The sequence below is a fragment of the Boleophthalmus pectinirostris genome, unplaced genomic scaffold (assembly GCF_026225935.1).
Source record: "Boleophthalmus pectinirostris isolate CB_2022bp ecotype Guang Dong unplaced genomic scaffold, ASM2622593v1 HiC_scaffold_2, whole genome shotgun sequence".
NCBI classification, from domain to species: domain Eukaryota; kingdom Metazoa; phylum Chordata; class Actinopteri; order Gobiiformes; family Gobiidae; genus Boleophthalmus; species Boleophthalmus pectinirostris.
Genome location: NW_026571152.1, coordinates 40,771,160 through 40,789,609, shown reverse-complemented (window position 1 = coordinate 40,789,609; position 18,450 = coordinate 40,771,160). Strand labels below are relative to the sequence as shown.

The 18,450-nt window shown below is 38.8% G+C and overlaps 1 protein-coding gene across 2 annotated transcripts in view; it reads right to left on the bottom strand.

Annotated features, from left to right (window-relative positions):
- Positions 1–3,832: 3,832 nt before the first annotated feature.
- bnip2 (BCL2 interacting protein 2) overlaps positions 3,833–18,450 on the bottom strand; it is a 36,298-nt gene continuing 21,680 nt past the window's right edge. The window contains exons 6-10 of one of the 2 annotated variants that reach the window (XM_020927585.2): positions 16,167–16,269; positions 14,465–14,596; positions 10,298–10,384; positions 10,128–10,226; positions 3,833–4,313 (exon numbers count right to left, since the gene is read on the bottom strand). In XM_020927585.2, the coding sequence (XP_020783244.1) occupies positions 4,256–4,313; positions 10,128–10,226; positions 10,298–10,384; positions 14,465–14,596; positions 16,167–16,269 (479 nt within the window). In that variant the 3' untranslated portion in view covers positions 3,833–4,255. Of the gene's footprint in view, positions 4,314–8,767; positions 8,823–10,127; positions 10,227–10,297; positions 10,385–14,464; positions 14,597–16,166; positions 16,270–18,450 lie in introns of those variants that run through there. The other variant, XM_055155349.1, reaches the window with a different exon arrangement.

The following is an 18,450-nucleotide window of genomic DNA, read 5'->3' as shown; positions in this document are numbered from 1 at the left end:
CTGTTAAACGTAAATGTTCCAACTTTACTCTCACGTAATATTGTTTTGATACTAACATTTTATAAAGTTGAAAAGCTGAGGCACTCCAAAAGTATGTAAAAGAAGAAAGAGATCTGCACTACAGTTATTTTGAAGCTTCCAAATTTATTTTAATGACACCACAATGTGAGGTTTCGGGTCAAGTTCTTCTCCAGACACGTTATGAAGTCATGAGGTGGTGTCATTCAAATAAAAATTTGGGAGCGTCCAAAAAACTGCAGTGAGGATCTCCTCTTTGGCATAATTTTTGGTTTTGGACCCAGCTCGCAGCTTTAATGGATGTACATGTCTCCATCTAGTCTGATTCATCAGCTGGTTTCACTCGCAGCATTAGAATTCGTTCACGTGACGGTAGGTGGGTACTTTTTTTAATTTAACCATTCACTGCTATTTGGTCCCGTAAGAAGAAGGGCATAAAATTCACCAAACATTCTCTTTGTTCCGGCTTTAAAGCCTCGATCTCAGGAATCGTTGCCAACACAGAATGTCTGTCTTCGTCTACATCCATCTCGACGCTTTGTTTACTGTTGTGCTGTTCCACAAAAGGGACACAAACAGACGCCACCAGTTTGACGTCATGACTTCACAGCTCACAGCTGATTGGTCGGTGCTCGGTCTACAACTTCTGCGGTTCTTGCAAACCGTCTAGTGTATTCTGATTCCTGATCTAGTCGCTGGGAGAGAAATTAAATTGAGCAGAGGCACTAGGTGGCTCCATCTACCAGTATTCAAAAAGTACAAAAAAATAAAATAAAATTACCATGTGGCAGATAAAGTTAAAATCACACCAGTGTCCTGATGGATTGATTGATTGCATTTATATAGCACCTTTCAAGATCCCCAAAGAGATTTACAGTTCATTATTCAGTCACTCTACACTCAGTGGTGGTAAACTACTATTGTAGCCACAGCTGCCCTGGGGCAGACTGACAAAAGCGAGGCTGCCAATCTGCGCCATCGGCCCCTCCAACCACCACCACCAACACTCACATACCACTTTCATACTGATGGAGGGTGAAGGGCTGAAACACGTTGACGTGATTTTATCTGCCATGTGGTAATAAAGGCTTTTAATTTTTTTTAGTGCCTCTGCTTTTTTTTGTATTTGACACTGGTCCCTCACTGAAGAGCAACAAAAGGGCAATCACATCCAAGAAACACTCCTGCCCCTTAAAGTTTTGCTAAAATATGACATTATGACTTCATTTGGTCTGGCTGGTTGGTTCGGCTGGACTCACTGCTCCTGACAGGTCATGAAGAGCAAGTTTCCCCATTTGGACACTAGATGCCACTTCGCAAACTACACTCAAACTACTCTGTCTATTGAATTACACAACTACTACAAACCGCAATTTAACCAGAACTGAAGAAGCTGGAACCTGAACGACCGAAGGATTACACACACTTTTGTATATAGTTAAAAGTTTTCTCTCAATATCTGTAAGCAACTGAAATGTCTTCATTAAACTGCTGGACTATGGGGAAATATTCTTATAATGTGCAGATACTTTCAGCTGTTATGCTGCCATCTTATGGACAAAGAGGTGTAGAACTGGTTTTAATTCAGACAAATTCAGAGAGCATTGGTTGAAAGTTTCTCCGTGCATGCACAAATGTGTCAAGGGATCATCTTTGATTTATTTTATAATGGTTCCTGATCACAAACAGAGTTGTGTTTTGTTTCATTTAACACACAAACCTGCAGATGTATACTGAGTTCTTCTCTCTGCGCTCCACTGTATTTTTAAACTCTATACACCTTCACTAGAATCATCTGGATAATTTCAGCTTTGCAGTTGACAATCTCTACTAAACTAAAGGTAAAAGAAGGTGTTGACTTGACAACTACAGCTCAAAGTCCTCTGTTCCACCTTGTGATGTCATGAAGCAGTAGACAGACTAATAATAAAGAGTTTCTCAAACATGTGTGAATAAAATGGTACTGTGGTCCAAAACAAGAAAAATATATCTGACGAAGGCTTTTTTTTTTGCCGAAACATCATTTAAAAATTTGGACATGGATGAATGAGCTATGCAATTTTTTCACTTTTCTTTTACTGTTCGTTGCATTTGCATCTCTACAAGAACAATGGTGTGTTTTCTGTTTCATTTAATGGAACAAAACACAACTCCAGGTCTGTTTTTGAAGAGGTAACAACATTATAACACGACTTAAAGCTCATGAGAGTCAATTTGAGAAGTCATTTTCCCAAATTTATTTTACTACAAAAAAACAAAAAAAAACTGAACAAAATTTAAAATGTAGCTGTTAACTTTAAAACTACGGCTTCATGACATCACAAGGTGGCACAGAGAATTTTAAATAAAGGATTACTCAAACTCCAGGTCTGTTTTTGAGCAGGTAATAACATTCTAACATGACTAAAATCTCACACGACTCAATTTTGCGTCATATAGAACCTTTAATTGATCTTAATCTTTCAAAAACAGCACAGGACTCAAGGATTGTGTGAAAGAAAGACTTTACTTGAATAAAAGCTCATGGAGTCGTGTCTTCAAGTGTCCAGTAGGGGTCCCCCTCCCTCCCCCGACAGGACCCGGCCGTGCACAGTGAGAAAAAGCTGCTCCATCTGTGTCTCAGTCGATCAGTTGTTTTTCAATATAAAACCAAAAATAAGAACATGGAAAAAAAAAAAAAAAAATGTTTTTTTCATTATTTGTCTCCAAAACCGGATTTTGCACCGCATATGGACTGAACCAGGTTCGGGACAAGACCGGGACCAGACTGAGACTGAGACCAGACCCGGACCAGGCCGAGACTGAGACCAAGACCAGACCCGGACCAGGCCGAGACTGAAACCGAGACCAAGACCAGACCCGGACCAGGCCGAGACTGAAACCAAGACTGAGACCAGGCCGGGACCAGACCGGAACTGAGACCAAACCGGGACCGGACTGAAACTGAGTCCGCTCTGGTCCCGGTCTCGGTCTCCGTCCCGATCTCGTCTCCGTCCCGATCTCGTCCCGTCTCCGTCCCCGTCCCGTCCCGGTCTCCGTCCCGGTCTCCGTCCCGGTCCGGTCCCCGTCCCCGTCTCCGTCCCGTCCCCGTCCCGGTCCCGTCCCCGTCTCCGTCCGGTCCCCGTCTCCGTCCCGGTCCCCGTCTCCGTCCCCGTCCCGTCTCCGTCCCGGTCCCGTCTCCGTCCCGTCTCCGTCCCGTCTCCGTCCGGTCCTCCGTCCCGTCCCTCCGTCCCGGTCTCCGTCCCGGTCTCCGTCCCGGTCCCCGTCTCCGTCCCGTCCCCGTCCCAGTCTCCGTCCCGGCCCCCGTCTCGGTCCCGGTCTCCGTCCCCGTCTCAGTCCTGGTTCAGTTCGACATCGCAGTCACTGAAGTCACGTAAACAGGAAACGGCCGTTATCCGTTTTTTCCATTTTCCATTTAAACACAAAACCAAAAACTGAAAAAAACAAATCAATATCTGTTTTTTTCATTTTGGTTTTGGAGACAAATAATGAAGAAAATTGTTGTTTTTTTCAATTTCTTATTTTTGGTTTTATATTGAAAAACGACTGAACGAATGACACACGGACTCTGCTCCATGCAACTTCTACATGAACGTCAACGAGTCCAAAAAACGGTTTAAAATCTGAGCAATCGTAAAATATATATTAAATCTCCTTCTAGGTCACCTTTTGTAGATAAATAAACATTTATAAAGCAGAACATGCATCCACCAGTAACAGCAGTGTCTTGAAGAAAGTGTAACATGAAAGGAAGGAAATATTAAACATGATTCCAGCAGAAAAAAAGAGAAGTTTGTAGAGACAGAGGTAACAGACAGTGTCCGGTCTTTTATTAAAACAGTCCAGGGGTGATTCTTCATGTAGTCGTCCTCAGCGCGAACCATAAACTGTATAAAGAAGTGGACTAAGGGAGTGTGACGTCGTCCACAGTGGCTCCAGTCAAACGAAGCTCATCGAGGCTACAAATTATGGGGCGGAATTTCAAATTTCTGGACAAAATCGCGAATTAAAAACACCAGAGCGGGTAAATACGAACATTTAAGACCGAAAACGAGGAGCCTGACAGCAGCAGTTACACAAAACGGTGACGGTTTCTCGATACGAAGTGAATTGAAGGCGGGAGTCGACGGATCGGAAAGTGCTGCTGCGTCCACGCTCGCTTCCTATTTGGAACGGGACGGTCGGGAGGTTAGCCGTGTCCGTTTATATACACAGTCCACGTCGTAAACAAAAAGGCTCACTCGGGAACCGCAGCAGCCGCCACCTCCACTTTGCCGTGCATCTCCTGGTCGACTCTGAAGAGACAAAAACACTATGATTACCACAGGAAACTCAAGTGTGTGGAGTGTGCTCAGTGAAAAAAGGCTCGTATTATTCTATTTTCAGATCGGTGTTATTATGTTGTTTCCTCATCACAAACAGAGCTGGAGTTGGGTTTAGTTTCATTCACACGTTAAACACACTTCCCTTAAAAACACTCTAGATTTATGGCTCGTTCAGACTGGGGCGTCGAGGTGTTCAGTTTATATGCAAAGTCTATGTCAAACATGTCAAACTCAGGCCCGGGAAGCCAAATTTGGCCCACGATATAATTATATTTGGCCCATGAGATCAAATCAAAATCAAAAATCTGTATTAGAGCTGCCTGCCAGCTACAGATCGACTATAGAGACATTATTTATTTAAAATTTAATCAATCAATCAATCAATCAATCATTATTTCATATTCTGCTTGTTCTGGATTCAATGTTTAGGCAAAACTATTATTAAACATTTATTTTAATAAGAAAATTACATATAAACTAAAAAAAAGAAAAAATTAATTATAAAATAAAATAAAAATAAAACAATAAAAAATTTTATAAGATACATAAAAAAAAAAAAATATTGAAATAAAATAAAAATAATATAATTACATATTAATTATAAAATAAAATAAACAATAAAAACAAAAATAAAATTAATTAATTTTTTTAAAATAAAAATTTTAAATTAAATAATGACATATTAATTATATTACATATAATTAAATAATTGCATATAAAATAAGATTACATATCTCGAAAGAAGAGAAAACATGCAAATGTTGTTGAGATTTTTCAGTAAAATTTGTTTGGCCCACGACTTAGTCCCAGTTTTTTATTTCGTCCCTCTGTGAATTTGAGTTTGACACTCCTGGTCTATGTGGAAGCACATCTAACGCGTCCTGCGTTTTTGCGGTGCATCTTCGGGCGTCAGCGCGGCTCGAATCTAGCGTCGCCGCATCTTGAGTGTTCTGGCGTCGATGCTCTAGACACGTGCCCAGGGCATCGGCATCAGAAGTCGAAAATGCTGAAAGAGAAAGACCCGAGAACCGAAGGGGGGAGCCACAAATATTAGTGGAGTATAAATATATACGCCGAGCCGCCAGGAGTACACTGGGACCACATCAGGACTGGACCAGGACTAAACTAGCACATTTTGACACAGAAAACCATTAACCAGAAGTTCCGCAAACCTAAAGCAGGACACTTCCGTCTGTTGTGAAAAAGCTCTATAACAAGGACTAAAATAATAATGTTAAAAACGTAATAAACTTCTAAATAAGTAGCAATAAATCAATTAGACAAAAACGCCCCAAAAAACATGGGTAAAAACATGAGTATTTAACTGGACAGATAATGCAAATAAAAATAAAATAAAAACTTAAAGCGCAAACTGGAATAACTTAAAAAGGTAGAGATTTTTAGGAAATTTTCAGGAGCTGCTGTGACCCTGCGTCCACTCTCTCAGGCGCTCAGGGTGTGAATGAATGACTGAAGGAATGAATGAGTGATTTCAGCTCTTGAATTACCAATTTCTACTAAACTAAAAGGTAAATGTAGAGTTTAACTTGAAAACTACCATTTCCTGACATCACAAGGTGGAGCAGGATGACTCAAAACATGTGTGAATGAAACAAAACACAACTCCAGGTTTGTTTTTGACGAGGTAACAACATTATAACAAAACAAAAAAAGTCAATTTAGCATAACACAGGACCTTTATGTGACGAGAACAAACAGCACTTTTAATAATCTTTTGGTCGGCCATGCCATATTACAAAAAACAGTATTGATCCTCAAGGGAAATTAACTGAACTTAAGCTGTCCAAATTTGAAATAATACTAATAAAATAATAATAAATGGAAATACTGGATCTAATTTCATCATAATTTCACTCATTGCAAATGTGCTTCAAACAACTCCAGGCAATTTAAGAACAGCTCAAAGTTAGTATTTCTAAAACATTACTTGACACTCGTATTGATACTTCGCAGTGACGTCGCTCTGGGGGTGTTCTACATGTATCTCTACCGACAGAATGTTCAGCAAAAACTCAAAATGTTTTTAGATCGTCTGAAAACTCAAGAAAAAGTACAAAACTGGAACTACGAGTGTTAAACAAGTCTCTCTCTCTCTCTCTTACAAATAAATCAGCTCTTTTTGGTCAGATTATGTTAAAATAAATAAAATAAAACTCAGATTAAAGTCTTAAAGCGTCAGACAGAGTCACACCCCCAGGGAATTATCTAAAAAAAAAAAAAAAAAGACATCATCTGCAAAGTATCGATCACTGACTTTTAAGCATTCAACGTGACAAAAACCCGACGTTAAGAAGCTTCGTGTAAAACTACAACGTCCAGAGTGAGGCCGTTAGAGAGGTGCATTGTGGGTAGTGTAGGCAGCAGGCCGTGAGTCAAACGTGCAGTGAAGTTACTCTACATCAGCGCAGCCACCACACACCAGGGACCCGTGAACGTGTTACAGTTTGACTAAAGGATTTTAAATTATGACAAAGAAGAATGTTTTTTTTTGTGGTAATAGACGTTTTTCACAACGGCCGGAAGTTGCAGCGATGTCGGGTAAAAGTCACTTCCGGTTAATGCTTTTCTGTGGTAAAATGTGTGTGTAAGTGTGTGTCGTATTCTCCAGCGGCTTCATAAATCTGCCCCATCACCAAATCTTCAACCAACAAGATCCTACGGAAGCCGAGAGGGGTCACAACAAACGCAAACGCCGCAACAAATACAAACGCGACAACAAGACAAAAAGCCACAACACGCCAAAAAAAGCCACAACGGAAATGACCGCGGGACTCTATTTTAATGCAAACGCCACAACACAAACGCAAACGCCGCAACACATTAAAAAGCCACAACACCATAAAAAGCCACAACACATTAAAAAGCCACAAAGGAAGTGACCGCGGGACTCTATTTTCCGACGGACCGATCAAGCGGCAAATGAAGAAGAAGAACTACAACGTGAAAAGTAAAGGAACGGAGAAGTTGGAAACGTAAGTAAAAGTAATTTATAGTTTTATCGTTATTCGTTTCACGTTGTAGTTGTTCTTCTTCACTTGCCGCTTGATCGGTCCGTCGGAAAATAGAGTCGGTCACTTCCGTTGTGGCTTTTTGATGTGTTGTGGCTTTTTAATGTGTTGTGGCGTTTGCATTAAAATAGAGTCCCGCGGTCATTTCCGTTGTGGCTTTTTGTTGTGTTGTCGCATTTGTATTTGTTGCGGCGTTTGCGTTTGTTGTGACCCCTCTCGGCTTCCGTAAGATCCACAAAGGATAAACATTCTAACATGAAGAATTTATCCACAACTATCAAGGGAAGAAAGACGAAAACTTAAAGGAAACAACAACGACATGTCTCGCATTTGAACCGCACAAATCTACCATCGATGCAAATATGATCTGTGTACCGTTCGTTCTTTTGAATTTCAATTAAGAACGAAAAACAATATAACGGGAAAACACTTTGAAAAAATCACGATGGCTGTTTTTTGATTGGTGTTTATGTGAAATAAACTTTAGACTTACACAAACTTTACTGATCCACAAGGGAAATTGTTTGGATACAGCAGCTCACACGTCACAATATAATAACAAAGTGTAAAAAAAAATATATAAATGGTAATTCTAAATAATACATTTTAAATAAGTAGCAAAAAGATAGCAAGAGACAGATGTCAAAATAAACTTTAAATTAAATATTTATTTATGTATTTATTTATTTATTTGCACGTATAAAAAAAAAACCCAAAAAACTCTAGTTAAAAAAGTAGGTGCAAAAAACCCAAAATGGCGTAATATTAAAGCCTCCACCTTATGAATACATTAAAAGTTGAACATTGTCACTGTGCATTAAAAAAAATAAAAATACATTTAAACACCATGGATTAAATTCATTTGATTTAAATATTAGAAACAGAGGTCAAAATCTGTTTTTTTGTTTGACACTAAGACAGAAAAATTAAATAAACGGTTTCCCCATGTCATTGTTTTCCATTTTTAATTAAAATTCAAAAGAACGAACGGTACAAGGACCTAATATCCACATAATGAAAAAGATTTTTTAGTTTAATTCTAGAATCAGTCTGAGTGAACAAGTTCCTTCTGTTTTATTCATGATCATATCGTTAGTTTTGTTCAGTGTGTGACTAATGCATCGTCGTTGTTTCCTTTAAGTTTTCGTCTTCCTTTCCTTGACAGTTGTGGATAAATTCTTCATGGAGGAATGTTTATCCTTGTTGGTTGAAGATTTTTGGTGATGAGGCAGATTTATGAAGCTGCTGGAGAAAACGACACACATTTCGCCACAGAAAACAATTAACCCGAAGTTACGTTTACCCGACATCGCGACACTTCCGGCCGTTATGAAAAAAGTCTATTCTGCACTAAAATGAAAAGGTGCTCTGTGCGTCCGGTTAGTCACACGTCAGACTGAAATGCTTCTTCTACCTTTTACGGCTTTTCTTATTTTTGTCCTGGTCAAACCTTAAGAGGAGGCAGGAAGAGGAAGTTAAAGGGACGGACACAGAGGCAAGAGAAAACTTCTGTATCTCTGTATGTATCTTTGAACGTGAATAAATTAGACCTGTTCAATCCGTTTATCATTCGTTCATCCGTTTTTCAATATAAAACCAAAAATAAGAAAATAAAAAAAACTACTTTTTTCTTCGTTATTTGTCTCCAAAACCAAAATGAAAAAACGGATAATGATTTGTTTTCTCAGTTTTCGAATTTGTGTTTAAATGAAAAATGGAAAAAAACGGATAACGACCGTTTCCCGTTTACGTGACTTCTGTGACTGCGATGCCGGATTTTGCGCTGCATACGACAACCAGGACTGATCCAGGTCTGAGACCAGACCGGGACTGAGACCGGGACCGAGACCGGGACCAGGCCGGGACCAGACCGGAACTGAGACCGGGACCGAGACTGGGACCAGGCCGGGACCAGGCCGGGACCAGACCGGGACTGAGACCGGGACCGAGACTGGGACCAGGCCGGGTCCTGGCCCGGTCTCGATCTCAGTCCCGTTCTGGTCTCGGCCTGGTAACAGTTTCAGTTCTGATCTCAGTCTTGGTCTGGTCTTGGTCTGGTCCCGGTCTGGTCCTGAACCTGGATCAGTCCTGGTTCAATCCGTATGCAGTGCAAAAGTCCGGCATCGCAGTCACGGAAGTCACGTAAATGGGAAACGGCCGTTACCCATTTTTTCCATTTTTCATTTAAACACAAAATCAAAAACTGAAAAAACAAATCATCTGTTTTTTCATTTTGGTTTTGGAGACAAATAATGAAGAAAACTGTTTTTTTTGGTTTTATACTGAAAAACGAATGAAGGAACGATACACGGATTCTGTTCCTTGTGTGAAAAGGAAATGTTTTTGTAAATATCTCTGCATCTACTGACAAACATGACAGATCAGATAATATTATGAACAATGACTTCCTGCTGCTCGGAATCAGACAACAGAAACTGAGCAAAGGAAAGTTCAACTGCATTCGACTGAGATCACTGGGATTATCCTCTGCCACGGCTTTTGTGTCAATACCATATCATATATATATTTTTTTTCAGCTTGTTTTTTGTACTAGAATATTCAAAATTTGCTACTGGGAGACTAGAGATGCAAGATTTTTTTTTAATTTTGAAGGAAAATCAACAACAGAATACTTTCTTATTTGTAGAAAACATCAAGACAGTGCATAATCCAAAATAAAAACTATAAAATACACATAAACAGAGGGACAGTCAGACAGTTTTTAAAGCATGTGACTAAATAAATAAATACTCACTCTTTGATACAGTCTGGGATGGACACGTACTCCATTGGAACCAGTTCTGCCAGATCTGCCAGACTGAAGACGTATTTGATTTTCTGACTAAACTTGGAGCTGCAAAAAGAGATTTCAGATTCAGAAATTCAGCTCGATTGAATTAAGTTAAACACGAACTCGTCACAAACCTTATAAAAGGCTTCGTTAGCGCCAGCAGCGTGCGGATGAACCACGACGGATGCACAATTATGAGAGACTTTAAATTCTTTCTTAACCTGAAAAACAAAATATGAAATTAAATTATAGGGATGGGACAAGATTTCTGAAAATGTTTTTGGACTGGATAAAAAATGGAGCTAAATACTGGTGAGATACATTTTTGAGAAGCTGTAAGTCCAAAAAGCAGAGCTACAGCAGAAATATTAAATAAAGTAAATAAAAAAGGGTGAGGGTCAAATTTCACTATTTATTCAGTATAAACTCAAAATCTCGTTCTGTCGTCTCGTCTTGTGGAAATTATATCTCGTCCCACACCAGTTAAATGACATTTATGGAAGATAATTTGTTTAATTTGTCAGATTTAGAATTTTAAATACCGTTGAATTTCTCACTTTGAATTTTTCAACTTTGCAAAAACATGTTTGAATTATTTTTATTCTGAATCTTTGTGTACTTTTTCAATATGTATAAAAAATTCACCTTTTATATATTTAGCACAAATATTTTCAAGCCCTCAAATTCAGCAGTCAACAGTATAATAGTATTTTTGACTGTAATTTTTTTATTTAATTTTTTTTTTAAATAAAATTGTATAAAAATATTTCCAAGCCCCCAAATTCAACAGTTAAACTTCACAGTATGTACCGGTTGTTTTTTTTTCGCACTGTAAGTCACACTTTTTTTTCACGGTTTGGGTGTTTCCTGTGACTTACACTCCGGTGCGACTTATATATTAAAATTTTCACACTGAAACCGCAAGAGGCTCTTAGTCCTGCTGCAAGTGCAAGTGAAATATTCCACTGAAAACTGTATTCGAGCAGCAAAAAGAAATTTTGGAGTGAGTGAGAAACTTGTGAGGGACTGAAGAAAAGCAGGGATGGAGAACACAGCTTCACAGCAACAGGGAGGATGCACCATAAAACTTTCCTGAAGTCACTGGATGGATGGACAAAAGCCTGGACTTCAGTGACACCGAAACCATCCTGTCGGGATTCAGAAAGACCCGAATAATTCTAACTGGAACTGATGCTGAGTCTGACGACAGCGACACAGAAGAGGAAGACGCTCTGTTTACCTCCGGAGGTCGAGGCCGAGTTGTTCAGAAGTGACACCGAGGATGAAGAATTGAATGGATTTAGTGATTTGGAATGAGATGGGAGAGTTTGGTTAAACTTGTTCTGTTCTGTTGTTTATAGGCCTGGTCAAGCAGAAGTAAACAGCAAAGCCAAAAAATGTTTATGCATCTGATATAAAAATGTATTGAACAGATACATATGTACTCTAGTTTATGAAACTGTTGACCTTTTTTCTGTACCATTTTTGGTTCTAAAGTTCCATACGTTTTAAACAGACCATGTATGAAACAAATCATGTAAATAAATGGATGTATTTCATCATATCTTGTGTTATTCCATCTTTGAACTGTTGATGAAGGGACATGATTTTTCAAAAGAAAAAAAAAAGTATTTAAAATGATAAAAATTTGCTTGGAAGGACTGACATATTTTATAGAAATAGTTTCCTTTCATTTTGAAGTAATATTAAAGTATTCGAAAGAAAAAAGCGACAAATTATGTAAAATCCTGCACCTTCTACTTGTTTGAACAATTTTCCCTCCGTTACTTTTCCCTCCGTTACCATGACCTTTCTTAATAAAAAATCTCATGAGTCAAAAAGTAAGAGGTTTTTCAACCTAATCTTGTACCATATGGTAGAAAACTATATGAAGCAAATATTCAAACCAGTTTGTTAAGGATATGTAAGTGAGAACCAAGAGTTATCACTGTTTGGATTTATTGCCCAAAAAGTGCTGCATATTTCATTCCCTCCGTTACCGACATGAGTTTTTAAATTTTTTGTCAACAACTTGAAAGAATATCACAGGTTTAACTTGACCCTGTTGGAGTGTAACTCTTTCCTACATTCTGATACTTTACTTATTTCAATAGTTCCCTCTAGTTTCTGAATAAGAGACATTTGAATGTCAAAAATCTGCCCGTTTCCCTCCGTTACCACTTGACCAGACCCTTATGTTATAGTTTATCTGAAGAACTGTTCATATGTGACTGTTGTTCTCTCTACTATTGTTTTTAATAGAACTTGACTTTCCCCCAAAAAGTGCGAATTATAGAACGGTACTGAATATTTAAAAGGTGAAATTTTTATTTTGAGTTTGAAACATGAAAAAAGTACGCTTAAAATTTCATCAACAAAAATCCAGAATAGAAATAATTCAATTCATGTTTTTTCCAGAGTTAAAAAATTCAAAGTGAGAAATTCATCGGGATTTAAACTTCAAAATCTGATGGCACAAACGATCTTCCATAAACATTACACAATACTGATGCTTTAACAACAGAAAGTTCAGACGTTGGAATGCAGATGTACTACTGTAATTAGAGGGTTAGAGATATAATTTAAAATGAGTAGACGAGAAGACTTTTAGTGTTGATAAAAGCTCGTTTAGCAGCTGGCTTTTGTTTCACTGTTTGTTAATCAAACACTACGCGGGTGTGGCTCTTTTGGTGCGTTAGAAATCTGGATCAAGTCTCTGTTTATTTCGAGGAGGACAGATTAACAATTGTTGAAAAGTTATACAAACCTTATAAACCGTATAAATCATTATGCAAAAAGAGCTGGTTAAAAAATATGTTGTAAACTTCTAAAATAAGGATATAAAAATATATTTCTGTCTTTTCTGGTATAAAAAATATATTTCTGTCTTTTCTGGGTAATTTTACAGTAATTTCACGTTCATCTGATGCTTAAACCTCAACCAAGACATTTTAAAGGTCCTATAGAGTAAGGCTGTACAATTAAATGAATTTTGATCGCGATTTTGATTTGTGTCTCAAACGATTTCCAAAAACATATGATCGAGTTGAAACGATTTAAGTGATTTAAGTTTATATTGGGATATTTTTTATATAAATAAGTACAGTATTTTTCGGACTATAAGTCACGCTTTTTTTCATGGTTTGGGTGTTTCCTGCGACTTATATATTTAAATTTTCAGACTGACAGGCGTGAGAAGCTCTAGGTTTGTGTGTCAGTATCTAGTGCGACTATTACTCCTGTACCACTGTCACTTCGCTCTCTACTGCGCATGTCTCCTGCAGAAAAAGCCGTTGTTCTGCTGCAAATAGTGAAATCTGCAGCCGAAAACGGTAATCGAGCAGCAGAAAGAAAGTTTGGATTGAGTGAGAAACTTGTGAGCGGGGATGGAGAACGCAGCTTCATGGTAATCGGGAGGATGCACCGTGAAACTTTCCTGAAGTCGCTGGACGGATGGACAAAGCCTGGACTTCAGTGACACCGAAACCATCCTGTCGGGATTCAGAAAGACCCGAATAATTCTAACTGGAACTGATGCTGAGTCTGACGACAGCGACGCAGAAGAGGAAGCGTCGCTCTGTTTACCTCCGGAGGTCGTGGAAGTTGTTCAGAAGTGACACCGAGGATGAAGAATTAAATGGATTTAGTGATTTGGAGAGTCTGTTAAACTTGTTCTGTTCTGTTGTTTATGTTATAGTTTATCTGAAGAACTGTTCATATGTGACGTTAACAGTCTGTTGTTCTCTCTTCTATTGCTTTTTACTAGAACTTAACTTTACACAGGAAATGTCAGTTCCTGGTCTCTGATTTTATAAACTACATTTCCCCAAAAAGCGCGACTTATGTTTTTTTCTTCTTCACTGCGCATTTTTTAACTGGTGCGACTTATAGTCCAAAAAATACGGTATATTTATTGTATTTTTTTAATATAGAGATTGTAGAACAGCTGGATATATAGTTTATTTTGGATACATTTATGTTTTTCTGTGCGTTATTTCATGTTCAAAGTATATTTAATTCATTTTATGTTATTCTTAAATTGAAAGTGTTTTTTTTGTGTGTGTTAAACGTGTGAATAAAACCAAAAAAACACGACTCCAGGTCTGTTTGTGAGGAGAAAACATTATAACATAGATCAGAAAATAGTGTAATATATCCCTTTAACACATTTCTATCTCTTAATTTCACTTTTTTAGTTTTATAATGTGATATTATTGTACACTGCCTGAACAAATAAGACTACTCTTTGTCAAACACACACTCTGATTAATGACACGCCCTTCCTTGTTAGGATGACTCACCTTCTGTCGATTTGCTGATAACACTTCCGTAGCCAGCCCACAGTTGGCATCTTCTTCCGTGACGTGGCACCGTTCAAATAGACTATCATGTAATTCTCTGCCACCAGAAGCTCCAGTGTCCCAATCACATACCTGCGACAGAGAGGCCCTTTAGAACGCGCTTACACTCACCACGTTTACATGATGTTTTTAAATTCTGAATCAAATAGTTCGGAATTAAAATATTCTTCTTTGGAAACAGTAATTCTGGATTGAGGTTTACATCAAAAACACGTTAAATCATCTTTATTTAATCGCGCTCAACGTCTGGAGATCAGGAAGGTTTCACGATCGCATTTACGTCGACTGGGAGAAAACACACACTTCATCTGCTACTGGCTTTACTGTCATCTCGGTTTGTCGTTACGCCACAGACACAAACACGATCTAAACTTTTTCCACGGCCGTTCCGAAGATAATTGCGAAGCAGCAGCTGGAGAATTGTCTCATCACGCTTTACGTCTGTCAGCTGAGGAGGAGAAGGGAAGAGTGTCGGAGAAGGAGGAAGAAGACAAAATGAGTGTGAGGCTGCTCTACCTCAGCCCACTCCCACATCCCGCTCGCAAATCCAAAGAGACGTGGATGAAAGTCTGAAGCCAGGACTGGTGGAGCCGGATCGAAGGGCGATTCAACGAGCATGAGCTGGACGACCGGAATGATTTTTAAAAAGAATCGATGTTTACAAGCCAGACTGGCGCTATCTAGTGTCTCCACTCAATTTCATTTCTCTGCAGTGACTAGGTCAGCAATCAGAATACATTAGATCAAGAGTGTCCAAATGTTTTTCATCAAGGGCCACATCTCTAAACACAGACAAAGCAGAGGGCCGATCGAGGGCCATAGACTGGTGCTCAATACAGTGAATAATTGAAATATGTGCATGAATGATCCACCAGTCTTTATTCAGGCTAAGATCCTTAAAACTACACACTAAATATTAAATATGAGCTTTATCAAGGTAGATTTTCAAAAAACTTGCCATATAAAGTAAATTTGTAGTTGATGTAAGGCCATTTGGGCCAATTCACCTGAAAGCTGAGGGCCAAGAAAAATTTGTCTGAGAGCCGCATTTTGCCCATGGGCCATAGTTTGGACATGTCTGCACAAGAATCTTGGAAATGTGAGTTTGGGCACCAGTGAATCAGCGAAGAGTCAGACATTCTGTGTTGGCAACGGTTCCCAAGATCGAGGATTTAAAGCCGGAACAAAGAGAATGTTTGGTGAATTTTATCAAGGGGAAAGACGTTATTGTCCTTCTTCCTATGAGATTTGGGAAAAGCTTAATTTACCAGTTAGTCCCGTTAGTGGCGCATTACAAACATCACGGCCAAACATCAGCGATTGGCTAAATAAAAAAAGTAACCGCCTACTGTCGAGTGAACGAATCATAATGCTGCGCGGTCACACGGTTTCCACAAAGTGAAACTGGCTGATGAATCAGGCTAAACATTTACATGATCGAGAAATAAATTAATCTGGCTTTAAAATCGAAATAAACCACCCACTTACTTCGGAATTAAGTTTAATTCTGAATAATCATTTTTCAAGTGTTTTCAATCAAGTGTTTACATGGTCTTTTTAAAGCGGAATAAATGTTTTATTCAGAATTAAAGCTTTCATGTAAACGTGGTAATAGTAAAAAAAACACATTGGTTCTACTTACTTAAATAAATTGTCCATAATGTATCTGTAGTTTGGTTTGTTGCTTTCAGGCATAAAACACACGGCAAATACGATGATGGCGTTCAACCCGTCTCCATAGTAACCTGAAGAAAATACAGAAAACAGAAAAGAAATTTGATGTTGTATTGGTGTTATGAGACGGCCGGTGGGATTTTTACATGGACCTAATGAGTTGTAATCGGTAAAATCTATTGATACTTCGCAACTGATGTCATTCACATTTCTTGGGGGTGTGAAGCTAACTGAAAGCACTGCTCTGTCTGAAGCTCTGTTAGTCAAATGAGACTTAATCTGAGCTTTATTTTAACACGATCTGACCATAAAGAGCTGATTTGGTTCAAAGTACAATAGACTGCGTAAAGAAGTGGACTAAGTGAGTTCGACGTCACTCACAGCATTCAGCTCCAGTCAAATGAAGCTCATCGAGGCTTGCGAATTCGGAGCCAGGCTTTATTATAAGGAACAGGAATTTATTTATGGACAAAATAGGACTAAACGGACTAAATAAAAACACCAGGATCATGTAGAGCAGGTTAACACGAACATTTAAGATCAAAATGACGAGGTTCACAGCAGCAGTTACAGAGGGAGAGGAGCCAATGGGAGCGAAGGGTCAGACGGAGCTGGAAGTGCGTCCATGCTGACTTGTTTGGAATGCGGCGGGTGGCGGTTTAACAATGTCCATTTATAAATACAGTCTATGATCTCATGTTTTTGTTGAAAATCAAACTCCTAGACCAAACAGGACCATAAACGCTCGTAGTGATTACAGACTCCTGAAAATGTGATGTTTTAATTAGTGCTGTCAATCGATTAAAATATTTAGTCACGATTAATCTCACGAATGTCATAGTTAACTCGCGATTAATCACAAGTTCATTCGCACATGTTTTGTCCCTTGAATCATCATTTTAAAACTCTTATCGACTTAGAAAAGTGGATAGGCTTTGTGCACATGTCCAAGTGGCCTGGGTCGCATTTGAAAAAATCGGATCCGTGTCATTAAAAGATCAGAAACAGGAGCATGGGGCGAAAAAAATCGGATTTGGGTCACTTCAGGCTGCAGTCTGAACGTAGCCAAGATGGTATCCCACTCATTAATGTTAATTTAGCATCATAAATTATTTTATCACACGTTGATAAACTGTTTTAGTGCGATGACTTCATGTTACTTCATGTTACTCGCACAGACAGCGGCACTTTCTGCATTCTACATCCACTGAGTTCATAAACATATAATCCGTCTATATTACACAAAATGAGCTCTTGTGAGTTTTAAGTCATGTTATAATGTTGTTAATATTCTTATCGACGTAGAAAAGTGGATAGGCTTTGTGCAAATGTTGTTTTTTTATTTCAGTGTTTGCGATCGTGTTTATCCCAACTGTGCTGTACGAAGGGCGAAGACGTCGTCACACGGTGCTGTTTGTTTACATGTGCAGAGAAAATAAGTCCAGCGGCAGAAATATCTATTAAATAGTGAGACATATGAGTCCTGCTGCGATACACTCGTCCATGAATTTATGGAGATAAAAACAGCTCAGAGCAGTGAGAACAGCCAGAAGAGTCTGTAAAACTTCTGTTTATGTCACAGTCGTTATCGAAGGTCAGCGTGGATTCGCCGTGTGTTTTGGAGCGGACTTTATTTAGTGTGTGAATAACATCAGCGCACACACAGGGTTTCTCAGTTTCGTACGAATTGTTTTGCTTCTTGTTTACAGTCAGATCCTGCAGTTTTTCTAATGTTACAGCAGTGGCCACAGCTTATGAAAAAAACTAGTTTGCGATAAAAAAAAAAAGTTTTGTTAATAGTGCAGTATTTTTGACAGTACTAGTTTTATTCCATTTCATCTTTTTTACTGAATTTTCAGACAATCTTAAAACATATTTGAGTTTGCTAAAACCGCTGTCACACCTTGACGATTTAGCCAGCGTATGCCGACGGATGAAAAATTTGGCAAATACGCTGGCGTACGTCGGATAAGTTCTAGGTAAGTATTGTATAAGTTATGAGCACGCTGAAGCACGCTGGCATACGGCGACATACGGCAAGGTCGTCGAACAATTTTGAATATGCTGAAAATTTCTCGACGTATGTCAGCGTATGTTTATACGTCCTGCATACGTGGGGCATAAGTTGCAGGTAAGTTAGACTGTTGTTAGGCATAAGCTGGGGACGCTGGCAACACGCTCAGCATTAGTTGGTTTAAGTTATATATAAGCAGTGTTGGGGAGTAACAGATTACATGCACCGGAGTTATGTA